General features: G+C 43.9%; 1 protein-coding gene across 1 annotated transcript in view; it reads left to right on the top strand.

Annotated features, from left to right (window-relative positions):
• The window catches only part of SH3PXD2A (SH3 and PX domains 2A), a 44590-nt gene that overhangs the window by 25616 nt on the left and 5898 nt on the right, over window positions 1-13076 (top strand). Inside the window, exons 6-7 of the mRNA XM_010184746.1 lie at window positions 7285-7402; window positions 12944-13076. The exon at window positions 12944-13076 is cut by the window's right edge and continues 238 nt beyond it. Of these exons, the coding sequence (XP_010183048.1) occupies window positions 7285-7402; window positions 12944-13076 (251 nt within the window). The remainder of the gene's footprint in view (window positions 1-7284; window positions 7403-12943) is intronic.

The following is a 13076-nucleotide window of genomic DNA, read 5'->3' as shown; positions in this document are numbered from 1 at the left end:
GGCTTTTTTCAGAAAGCGGTTCGGAAAAGGGGGGGGGGTAGAGTGGAGGAATGGGGGAGGGCAGGCACAAACTGCTGACTGAGGGGAAAGTATTTTGAAAGAAAATTCTGTGGTTTGGAAGATGTAGGGTTGGGGCTGTTGTATTTTGCTGAGAAATCGTTAATTGGCTAATTTCTAGCCCAATTCCCACCCTTATCCCCACCCTTACCAGCATTTCAAACAAGGATGGGGTCACAGAAAGTTGGGTGCATGTACAAACACCAGCTGAGCAAAGGAAATTACTCCCTTGCTTGGCTTCTGAAGTGCTGCAGATAACTTCCACACTTATTTATGGAGGTAGAAAAGAGCAAACTTATAAAATATAGGTGAAGGAGAGGTATGCGAAACAGGGCGCTCAGAACTTGAAAGCAGAAACATATGAGCGCTGGCCATTTGCCTGGGAGAGATGAGACTGATTATGCAGGGCTGGAAACGTGCATGGTATTTTAGCTGCTTAAAGGCAAGGTTCCTGTCCCAAATAGTTTACAGCCTAAATGAAGAGAAGGAGATCTGTGCATCAAAGGAGCCCAGGCAAGTGGCAATTTGGCATGCGTCTTATTATGACAAAAAAGTTTTTCACAGTGGAAAGTGATATTTATTTGGTATTTTTAAAAGCTTTTAGAAAAGGACTAAAACTAAGCTTGTTTGGCAAGGCAGGAAGTCAGGGTAGGCAAAGCTTATTTTAGGAAGAATTTGAGAGTTTCAGGTTATTTGATACCACGGAGGAAGAAGTCTACTCAGGTTGATGAGGCATCATAAGAAAAGCATGGAGTTGAGTGGGAAAAGATGAAAGGATTGGAGGAGTGGGAATTCCAAAGGGAGCAGAACATGTGAGTGTGTAGTTGGATATTAAAGCAAGGCACAGCACACAGACCTGAAAATTCAAGATGAGGCAACTGAATTGGGTGTACATCTGGTAGGAGTCTGGCTGAAATATAGAGTGCTGCTGTGCCAAGAGGCTTGGGCAAGAGCAGCGCTCAAAGATTGGGAAAGGACCAAATGAGGCAGGAGGTGGCTGTGCAAAAGAGGCTGAAGGGCCAGACTGGGACTCTAGAGGTGAGGAGCAGCAGTGATAGAGGACTTTGAAGATGTTGGGGAAAGGAACCGTTACCTTGGTGATAGACTAGGAGGAATCTGAAGTAACCGGTGCCAAGGGAATCGGGAAGATTGAATAAGGAAGATTTGGAAAGTGCTACTGAAGCTCTACATCACAACTTGAGCAGTAAAACCATAGGTCTGCTTTCCTTGGTCTGACAGTAAGTATAAATCCAGACAGCCAGAGGAGGGACCAAGTTGCCTTCTCAAGACACCTCATAACTTTAATGTGTACTGTGTGTGTGCACAAGTGAACGTGTAAAATCTGAAATTCTGGTTTGACAGATGGGATTGGAGTAGCCTCATGGGCTGTCAAGTTCAGTGACTTGCTCTGTCAGACAATTAGGTACGGTTTCTTCAGGAATGTGTGGAGCTGTTTTGAGGCTTTTCCTGTGGAAGAGGTATCTTAATGGGTCACCTGATACAGAAAATGCTATGCCCAATGCTAAAAATTATTTGAGATTCCCCTTTACTAGTAGGCAGAAATACAGTAGGGGAAACAAAAGAAAACCTATTTGAGTATATGCTGATTAAAGGGAATGTGATGGGATGGATTCATCTGCTGACTCTTTGCTTACAAGCTGTAATCCTCAAAAGGGAAAAACACAAAGCACTGTTAAGATCTGCCATTATCCAAAAATAAATGTCATTGGCGTTAAGTCCTCCTAAACTTTGACAAGTTGAATGTAGCATCTCTAGGTTTTTTTGCAACTGATATGTTGTATCATAGCCACTTAACAGGCTGGACTAGATGGAAGAAATATTTCAGTACCTACTACACTATGGCTACCCCAGCATCTCCTCTTCTCCTATGCGCTCATGCAGATCTGCAATGAACCAAACCAGGCTTAGAATCATACTAGCTTTTCCTTGGTTGGGTTGGCTGCTGGTCCATCTCACAGCAGGGTAATGAACTGTGCGAGGAAGGACAAAGGAAGTTGAAGGGAATGGTCTGTTGCAGCACTAGGCGTGCATTCATAAACTGTGTTTTTAAAGCAGCTTTTTAGATTTAAAACTCTCTTTGCATGTAGGAAAGGCTCAGCTTGGCAGAGCACTGTTAGGTTGCTGGAGGGGATGCAAAATGGTTGCGTTGATGGTTTGGCTTTTTTTTTCCTCCCAACAGCTGCAGAAGGGCACTGGATGTCTGTGGCTTGTGAAGGAGTGACCCATAACTCTCGCATACCACTGGCTTTCTTCTACCAGGTCTGCTGAAAATAGCATGCTTGAGTACATCTGTACGAACCACATAGCACACATAGCTGAAATGCAGGGCATAGTACAACTCAAATGCTTTGTCCTGGATACATGCACACCTCTCAACAGGACTGTAGCAGCCTCTGCTGTGGTTGCCAGGGGAAGATCTCTATTGCTAGAAGAAGCCCTCTCTGTAGTATTGGCTGTTGCAAGGACATGAGAACTGTACTTTGCTGTCCATACTTTTCCCAGTGATCCACCAGGATCTGTGTCTATATTTTGGCACCAAGCCTCTACTGCCTTTCTTCAGGAGACTTTGGGCAGAACCAGAGTTAGAGAAGCCTGCCTTTCTTTGGGGAGGAGAAAAGGAAGGTGGAGTACGATTGATAGGAAAATGAGGCTTTGGACTAACTAGTGGACTGAGAATTGGGCTGCCAGGGTGGGAGGGCTGGACAGAGCACAGCTACAAGTGAGTGGTACGAGCTGAGTAATCCAAGAAATGCAGAAATTCTTGTTGTGCATGTTTCAAATAGTGTCTGTGTCCAGAGAGCAGGGAGAGGGACACATACTAATCCTTTCCTTCCAAGCTAAGTGGCTTGCACTTGGATAATGCATGTTGTGACAGCTTTGTATTGTCACTCTGTGCCGAACAGGCTTTGCTTCTTCATGTGTCCCTTGTTCAGACTTCCTGGTGCAGCTGAATTTCCAGTCGAGATGCCTTCCCCAGCTGACCTGGAGGGAGGTATCTTTCACCTGTAAATTAGAGGTAAAGAACTATAAGTGAAGTTGGCTAATTGAGCTATTAACGGATCTCTGGGTATCATGCATTAAGAACAGAGGTGCTTATAGCAGATCTTGAGGAGGAGGAGGGGGAGTCTCATCCCATTATTTCCAAAGTGCAGCGTTTTAGCTGATGTGCGTGCTTTGTAGCACACAGTAAAGTTTATTCTGCTCACTTGACCTCCAGCAGTGAAGTTCATGTAATGGAAGCTACAGCTGGGGAATACAAATTATACTTTTGTTAGCATTTTTTTGCTGGTAATTGTTAAGTCAAAACTTAATGAGTCAAAATTAAATTTTCATATTCTCTGTAGATCTGAGCATAGAACATTGGTAGGACTGAGATGGTTCACTGACTTTGTTTTATACTATACATAACATTTCAGATTTGTCAGTGTAACTCAGAGCAGTGTCTTTCTACTGGCTGATGCTCTGCTGATTCTCCCATGAAACAATCTGTGCAAAGTCTTTCCAGTAACTTTATGTATCATTCATGAAGTGCCAAATGCCTTCTCTTAAAGACTTTTGAATAGTAATCTGATAAGAGGACTGATGCAGTGTCCAACATAAGTGACACATCCACTGAAAGCTCCACTAGTTCCTTCAGCAAATCTTGGTTTATAAAAAGCATCTACTGGCTAGGGATAGTCTTTGGAAAGCAAAACAGAATTACACTTTGGTTGCAAGGGGGCCCAGATCTCCAAAATACTGTTTAAGTTACAAACCTCATGTATGTTTGTGGTATCTCCTGCACCACTGAAACTAAATGTGTGTAATCTTGGAAATGGCTGTAATTTTTGCTGTGAGAGCACTTTGCAAAGGGAAATTGTAATGGTGGCTTCCTGGTTTTGATCCATAGGTTGAAAAATAGAACTGCTAAACATTGTAGGACCCTCTTTTCGAAGTTACTTTTTGACACTGTTTGGGTTGTCTTGCTTCATGGAAGAACTTTTTTCTCTTCCCTTCCTACTTTTGTTCAGTCTCTTTCTCCTCCCGCTGTGTAAGAAGGAATCATCTGAAGGCTCTCCTCTCAAAGAGTGGTAGTCTTGAGCTGAAAGCCACAAGACTGAAGATCTAAGCAACAGAGGTGCTCATGGACAGGCTAAGACAGTGGCAGCTCAGAAAAGCCCACCAGACTTACCTATGTATCCCAGTGTCACAGTACTTGGATGGGGCTCCGTCTTCCTTAGCAACTCAGTGTCTCTGGTCATTCAGAGCCACTGACAGACAATATCAAGTGTAGTGTGTGTGAAGCAGCAAGGTGAGAGGAGCAACATGCAAAGCAGTAATCTCAAGAGCAGTCTCACTTCTCAGTGAACCTGAGTGATGGTGAAAAGCTCAGAGAAGCAGCTGAAGCTCTCTCAGCTGAGGATGTGGCTTCTTCATGCAGCTGCTTTTTCAGTGCACCTCCTCAACAGCATGGTCAGTCCTTCCTGGCCTGTTTCAGCCAGAATGAAAGGAGCTGGAGCATCTCTCTGCTCTTCTGCCTGACATTGAAACTAACTGTAAGGGAAGTTCAGGAGTCAGTGGCTGGGAGGAAGGCAGTAATGAACAGGTAGAGCAGTGATGTCTGCCCACATGCATAGATGCAGGCCCAAGAGTTGTTTGCAGAAGTTGCTGGCTATTGTAGTAGCTCACATAGATCCGTTGTCCTTTTCCCCGGCAAGCCACTCATGGAATGGAGAGAGTGGGTTTGTGTGGAGGAGGAAGGGATCTCATGTTTGGAAGGTGATTGCATGCTACTTTGCAAAGGATCCTCACTTGAAACTTTGGTTTCCCTTGAATGATGGGACTTGGAGATACTGTTGGGGTTGATAGGCGACCACTGTCTCAATGTCTCACATAGGAGAAGTCCTGCTGGAGCAGGAGTTAGGAAAGCTGTGTTGAAATCCAGGAGTGAGCACCTCGCTCAACCCTGAAGAGTGAGAGCACTCTGCCCTGCAAGAGGACCTGAGTAGCTGGCTTTAGCTGCAGCAGAGACTGCTGTTCACGTGGAGGCAAAATAAGATAAACAGAGAATCTTCTGTTGCAGCTGTCGTGACACAAGTGAACTCTGATAGCCTGGGTTATAAATAAACAGGTTATGGAGGAGAGACAAAGCAGGGTCTTCTTCCAGCACCCAGCAAACACTTGGCTTAGCATTTTGTTACTGTCCTGTAAACATCCCTGGAAGTATCAGAAGCAATGTGTATGCAGACAGTGCTGCAGCTCTGAGTACCTGAACTTCCCTTTGGCCCTTTCCTCTTGGGGACAAGATCTAGCTGCCTAGGCACCTTCTGCAGTTCAGTTCAGTGCCTGGGGCTTTGCATGCACTGGAAACTGGGTACATAACTCCTTCAGCAGCAGTCACTTGAAACAGTAAAAATGTGTCTGCTTTTACCACACAGAACAGAAACCCAGTTAGGAAAACTGTCCGGTGACTTTGAGGCCGTGTTTCATTAGCAGAGTTTTGTTTGTCAGGTCCCATCCTGCAGTAGAATATTTTCTGTGGGGAAGGCAGTGTGTCCTGATGGTGCTAATTACAAACTAGCTGGAGTTCCTTACCAGTGACAAAACAGCCAAAGCAGCCCTCCTAGGGAGAGTAGGAGAGAGTATTTTTCTCTTGGAGGCAAAGGTTTTACACCAGCAGAACTAGAAGGATCCAACTGCAACCCGTCAAGGGAAGCTGACTTCAGAGATGTAGCTTTGCTGAATTTTCTACCATCAGATGCTCTGCCAACATTTTTTCCCCTTTCTGAGGTATTATTTCTTACTTTGTCTCAGTAAGGTTTTTGTTTTTCTTTAAAGTTTCCATGCTTCACCCAGCAACAAAATGAAGTTGAGCCACAAAACCAAACAGATGGTTGGGTTTGGTTCACTCTCTCCAAAAGAGTGTTTGCCTCGAACTGCTGCAACCTTTTCATAGCTCCTTTGTTTTGCAGTGATCAGGAGATCTAGATTCACTTAATTTCCTGCCTCTTCCTGTGCACTGAGAACCCTCTATTTGTTCCTGGCCATGCCTTGTTGTGGCTGCCAGTAGAAAGTGCTATTTAGGCCAGTTGGAGTGTGCTTTAGTGCTTGCCTTCCCTGCCTTTGATCCAGCTACAGAAACTCCTGCTGTTACATGCACTGTAACTTGGGTTCAGGAGAGGGGTTTGGTAACACTTTGTGTCTGCTGCTTCAGAGCAAGGCTGGTAGTTCACGTTTTCAGTGCCAGTTGTCTTTTTGTGTTTTAAGCTAATGGAGGAAAAGGTTGACCTTGCGCGTGACGGAAATCCTGGCATAAATGACTGCTGGTGAGTGGAGGAAGATGCTGAGAAAGTGTCTGTTGCTCTCTGTTCATTGGCTTACTCTAAGCAAGTCTGCTCACCTCTGCCCAGCTGGGAAGGGGATAACCAATGGAGAGGAATAGGGATGCTAGGGTTTTTTTGGCTCAAACAACATACCTGAAATCTAGCATGTGCTTTTGAAATGTGTCTTAAGTTCTGGCCCTCCTTTCCCACTGCCACCCCTGTATTTCTCTGGAGTGAAGTCTAGCAAAAGTATGTTTGCAAAACACTTCACAACCCGTGAATGCAAGATGCTGTATGGTCTCCTATAAAATGCAAAACCCTTATGTTCTTTTGTCACTTTTAAAATGCTGTTCAAGCTCATTGCTGTAGACCCATGCTGCTCCAGACATGCAAAGAGAGCAGCGTGATGGGCCAGCCCCTCCGAGCTGGAGAAGATCGGTCCCTCTCGGGATGCAGGGCTCAGGTTTCAGTAACACAACGCTTCGTGCAGCCATGTGTGTGTTCAAAAGAGCCAACTGGCTGGAGCTCCCATGGTGACGCTTGGCTGATTTGGCAGCTGAGCTGATTCTGTCAAGTTACAGTATGGGAGTTAAGTCCAGCTTCAAATCCTCTCCCTTACCCACTCGAGGAACTTGGGGAGGGGGGAGAAAAGGGGAAGTTCTCTGGGGACTTTGTGTCATTATTGGCATGGAAAGACTTTGTGATTATCAGCAGCAGGGTAGTGGCAAGGGGCTGATTATCTGTCATGTCGTCAGCATAAATAATCAGTGGGCCCCTGAGCAGGGCTCCGCCTTTTGTAATGGCTCCACGTAATCACTGCATAACAGTTTAAAAGCAAGCAGAACAGAAAAACAGCTGGACTAATTCTGACCCTAACTAATGTTGCCTTTTCTCCCCTCACTAGAAGAGAAATATGTCACTATCCAGCCGTACGCCAGCCAGGGGAAGGATGAGATCGGGTTTGAAAAAGGGGTCACCGTGGAGGTCATTCAAAAGAACCTGGAAGGATGGTGGTACATAAGGTAAAGAAGCCATGCAGCCAGGTTGCTGCAGAACATGTGACAGTGAGCTTTTCTGATCATTCATTGTATGTTAGCATTTAAATAATTCTGTAGCTGGGCAAGAAAGCACAAATTGTTTGTAATGCCTCTTGAAAAAATGTAAAGAAAAGGTTAAGACGATACAGTGGTGATTAAAGTAACACTACAGCGTCTGCAAAAGCTGTGGACCATTCCAGTGGGGAAATTCCTGAACTTCTAGGTTGGTTTTTTTTTTCCTTCCTTCAAGTTAAAAGCCCATATCTGAGTTAAGATCTGTGAGACCTAACAAAGCTTTCTGTTGTGTGTAATTTCAATGTGTTTCCAGTATAAGAGTTATTCTGCTACATGTTTAAGTCTATTTATAGCAATGCTGAAAGGCTGATTGTGATCTCTCAAGCTGTTTGGGGCAAGTAGTGCTATTTTCAGGGATGTAAGAGAGCAGTTTGCTGGCTCTAGCCCTTTTCCAAACTTACTGATGGTCTCAACTAACTTGCCTGATTTCTGCCTATCCACATTAGATATTCCTAATGTAGAAGATCCAGATTCTGAGGGCAGGCAAAGTTGTGTCATATTTTGTTACGTATTTGAAACAGATGTCATAGAGGTGATTTGTGATTTCGGAATCCCCTTTTTAAATGCTTATGGTGAGAATGTAGGTTAGATATGTCTCAGATAGTGATATGAGGTGTCAGGGTGAGTTTTCTCTATCTAGGTTCACGCAGCAGTGGTTTTAGTGCTCTTTCATGTTTCTGCCCTTTGTTTTGTATCTGTGTGAATCTGGCAGTGCTGTGACGTCCCATTTCTCTTTAAACAAGATGTGGTACAACAGGTAGCTTAAAAATGGAGGTTTATTTCTTGGGCAGTGCAGAACGTCTCATCTAGTCATCTTTTTCCATTCAGCCTGTAATTATAGGGATTCTGTTTTCCTTTTCCCTCCCCAAGTCATAACTTGCTGTTGTTTGTATTCTGTTGAATTTATCGGCTATGAATAAGGACTATGAAATTGCTGACTGAAGCAACGTTGTTGTTTTTCTTCATATCCTCTACTTAGAAAACTGATATTTTTAATTTTTTTTTTTCTTTCTAATGTTCCCACAGAGGGAATAGGCTAATAAAGATAGCAGTGGAGCCAGGGAGGCACTCTAGATAGGAGGAACTCAAAAATGTCTGGGTTTGGTCAGGTCACATTTTTTTCTCCTTTAATAATTTACAGAAGTGGAATCCAAAGTTGCAGATAGAGGAATCAAGAGCACATAGGTTTTCTGAGGGGCAAAACACTGCAAGACATCTTGTTTATTTTTATATTCTCCCTCTGAAATGCAACCTTATTACTACTGTACGTTCCCCTTTGCCATATTAGCACTTCTACAATAAGCAGAATTTCCTTTTTTTCCCTTTTCCTCAGACACTCCTTTGGGTCAACCCAGAACACACATTTTTATGTATAGCAGAAGTGTGTTCTGGTGGACACTTGCTGCAGCGGCCTAAGCAGCTCCTTCATGAGTATCTGCTGGAAGGACAGGGGATGCCCCAGGCCCCCATGGTGGTTGGGGAATGCAGCGTGCTCTTGGCTTTTTTGTAAGAGACATTTTGAGTTGAGCAACCCCTCTTCTCGTTGAAAGGTGGTTTATATGCTCCCCATATGCCAGTGTCAAGTCTGTTTGCTGTCAGCTATCATTCTATCTGCTACTGTGGAGCACCATGCTGCAGTCTTGATGGAGGATTAAACTGCTTTTAGAAACAATTGGGATGTTTTTTTTCTATGGGCAGCACTTTTGGAGATGTTGATGTGGTGATCCATCCCTGCAAGCTGGTCCTGGGTAGCTGATCTCCAACTTCTTGTGCTGTTTATTAGACTTAAACTGCTCTGAATACTGTTAGGTACCACTCAGAAAAGGATTCCTCTTCTGCAGAAATGTACTTTTCTCAATATTGAGTGCCTTAAAAGGAGCAACTCCCTCTCCTGCAGGGAATGTGAAGGGAGAGGGAGCAAGAAGAGACTGCAGCTGAATTCTGTTGCCCCATTGTCTGCTGGGCTGGGTAACGGAGACTGCACATGCACATCAATGCGTAGAAACAAAAACAAATCCAGCAGCTTGTAAATGGAATCCACCTTAAAGACATTAGCCTGTTCCACCTTAAATATGTAATTTCCCCAAATTCCTGGCCATGTGCTGATCCTCATTTCCTGTCCTTTTTCTTTTTTTTCTTCTTTTCTTTTTTTTTTTTCCCCTTAGTTTGCTTCCCTCTGGAGTAATTCCAGTGCTCTGGAGCTGGAAAGCAGATGTGACTTTCAGACTCACAGAGGCGCTTCTGACTTTTTTTTTTACATTCCTATGGTTTGAATCCATTTTTTCCCTCATGTAATATAAACAGGGAGGGTTTTGGAATCACCGAGGAACCAAGTCACTGCACCTCATTCTGTACCCCTCTCAATTCAATGCTGTAGAAGCTAGTGGCAATATTGGTGTCTTCCTTTATTTTGTCCTTCGTGCATTATAACTGAAAAAAACAAACATCATTGGGACACTGGAGAAGTGAAAGAAAGGCTCTGACCTGGAATCCTTCCAGTTGTTCTGCTGAGTTCAGTGGATCTGTGTGCTTCCCAGTATGCTGATAGCTGGCATTAGCATCCATTATTAAATCTTACTTGGTATCAGTTACTGTCACCTGAAGGTGCTCTCATGGTGCCCACGTGGATGCAGGCCAAGTAAGTAGCAAAATGCTAGGTAAGGCTTTTGTTGTTTGCCTGTGCGTTCATTTTATGACTTGTTCTGAGCCTCAGCCCATGTGAATGAAGTACAGTTGGGAGATGTCAGTAGCACTGAAATGAGGAAGAATCTAGGATGGGTTTTGAAATGTCTCCAATAGATTGTGAAGATAAATGAAGGAACTTGTGATTCAGCTCTTGAATATGAAATGAAGATCATTACTGGTTCAGGACATCTCTGCAGCTGAAGGAGTTGCCTCAGTCCTTTCACTTATAAAATGGGAAGATCAAGTCATCTTCCAAGGTGATGATTGCAAAGGGCTTTGAGCTTGACAAGTTCAAGGGCTAAGGTGAAAAATGTAAGCCTATTTGACTTACATAAGTAGCTTTTATTTGTGAAGTTGCACAAATAAACTGGCAGTTGCTGGCAGGTACTGCTCAGCATTAACTTCAGGTTGAATTTACTAACTCACAGGAAGAAATAACCAGCAACAGCCTCTCTACTGAGGCTATGCTGCCCAAAGTTATGAACTGTACAGCTATTGCTGCTACTATTCATTGGGAGAAACTATGTGAGATCAGAGGTGTCTGAAGCAGTGGGGTTATATGGGCTGATCCAAATATGTAGAGTTGGCAGGAGAACTAACGGGCCAGTACTGAACCTGCCTGTGGCTGCCTTTCTGATCTTAAACATGTTAAGTCTCCCACAAACTAAGATGTATGTAAGCTGGCTTTTCTTTCCGATTTTGCACAGTCAAGCTCTGTAGAAAGTAACCTTTGGAACTGGAGTTCTCAGTGCATTGGCCAATGTGGCTTTCTCACAGTTGAAAACCTTTACATCTCCAGATTATGTAAAGGTATAAACATCCTTTAAAAAAACTTCCCTGATGTACAGGCAACAGAAAGCATTGGTCAGCAGCTCTGCAAAAGGGCTGTCTGCTGCAAAAAGAGATGAAGCCAAAAGTCTTCAGGGCTAGAAAATGGCACCGAGGGATGCCTTAACACTGTAGATGTGTCACATATTGAGGCCTTTATTTCTTTTCCTTCCTGATTTCGCCCCCCCCCCCCCCCTCCCGTTTGAGGCTTATCAGAAAAGCCTCAAAGAGGGGACAGAATTGTATAGATCCAAATTGCATCTTGACATAATATCAGTGGCTGGATGCTGTGTATCTGTTGGAAGTCAAATCAAGTCATTACAATTTTGCTGCTGCTTGCTAGTCTCCATACAGCAAACAAAGCTCAGAGCTGTTGGGATGCTTTTCTTTGACACCAGAATATTTGGAAAAACATTTTGCTAACCTCTTTGAGCAGGGCGGATCCCATATCTTTGCATTGATGTGTGACAGAAAGCAGGTATGTAGGGAGAAGCAGCATCTCAAGTGTCCAGGCTGATCTGGATGGGAGAGGAGGAAAAGGCAAGATTTTGGACAAGTAAGCCCTTGGTCATTGCTAGAAGTACAGCAATTGTATTTGCTATTGTGCGGGTTGATTAATGAAGAAGTCTAGGGAAGGAAACCTACACTATGTTTGCTTTTTCTTCCCATATAGTGCCAGTACCACTCCTGTGTCTGGATGTAGTGAATGAGCCCAGTGTGTGCCCTGGTGCCAAAATCTCACCCCAAACCTCAGAATTCAAGTTTTGGCATGATGAAGTTGCTCATCTGCCAGGGGACAATTTGATGATATTTCCACCTCCCTCCCCAGCTCCTTCCTTCACTGTCTAATGAGTCTCCATTTTCATTAAAGAGCCTTAGAGGCCTACTGTTTTAACCTTTGTATTACCCACAGATTTCCTGAGCACCAGGATTTTAATGGTGCCTGCTTTCCCACTTACAGTTCAAGTGCCTGCTTTGGGTATCTTGAGAGATTAAAGAGAGAAGGGTTTCAGTGACTCACTCTGCAGCGAATTAAGGTTTCATTAGGGAAAGCAGAGTTCATCCACATGGTCCTCCCTGGAGTCTGATTGTAATCTGAAATCCCTGCTGAGGTGTTAGGAATGGCAGGAGTTAGAAAAACCATCTTCCCTAAAGCCCGGTGGTGGAAGAATGACTTCAGTTTGAAGCGTAGCACGAGCAGCTCAGGCTGGTGTTCCGGGAACACGTACTGGATTCAGGTGTCTGTTCAGATTTCCCAGTTTATTTCTTCAAATAACCCCTAGTTTGTTCAGGAAAATTAGTCTCCATCAAAGCCATTTTTCCTTAGTCAAATTGTTTCTCCACCTTGCAGTTCTAGAGGAAGCTGCAGTAGTTTAAGAGTCCCATATTCTCCATCAGAGAAGCTGATCACACAGGACTGGGAGTTATGGGAGGAGGAGCAGTGTTCGTTATAATTGTGGTGGGGGGTTAGGCTTGCACAAGGGCCTTACAAACTGCAGAAAGAGGGGCTCAGTACTGGGCTCTGTGCACCCTTATTTTAGCCCTTTTCCATTTTGAGTTGCCACTAGGAAGTATTAAAATATTTTACTCACTAGTCTGCTTTTTTGCTGTGTGGGAAAATACCGGGCTTTCCTAGTACTAAGTATGGCATAAAGCAAACTGGAGAAGTCCTTTGCTTTGTGAGTAACTGTATTTCTTATCCAGAGAGACGCCTTCCCTAGGATGATTAGTGGCTTTTAACAGCAGTCCACAATTCACTGCTAGCTCACCTGAATTTGAGATGTCTAATCAATAGATAATAAATGGAGACCACAAAAGCTTATCCAAGAACCTCATTTTATTTTATGTTATCATACATCACTTTTGCCTTCGCTATTATACCTGAAATGCATGAGAAGGCTGTGTTTGATGTGATGATATTTCCTTTTGCATCTGCAGGTATCTAGGCAAAGAGGGGTGGGCCCCAGCTTCGTATCTGAAGAAGGCTAAAGATGATCTTCCATCTAGGAAAAAGAACTTAACTGGGCCAGTAGAAATCATAGGAAACATCATGGAGATCAGTAACCTGCTG

Source organism: Mesitornis unicolor, unplaced genomic scaffold (genome assembly GCF_000695765.1).
Source record: "Mesitornis unicolor isolate BGI_N332 unplaced genomic scaffold, ASM69576v1 scaffold23035, whole genome shotgun sequence".
NCBI lineage: Eukaryota > Metazoa > Chordata > Aves > Mesitornithiformes > Mesitornithidae > Mesitornis > Mesitornis unicolor.
Note: the sequence above shows the minus strand (reverse complement) of the source record. Positions and strands in the feature narration are given on the sequence as shown.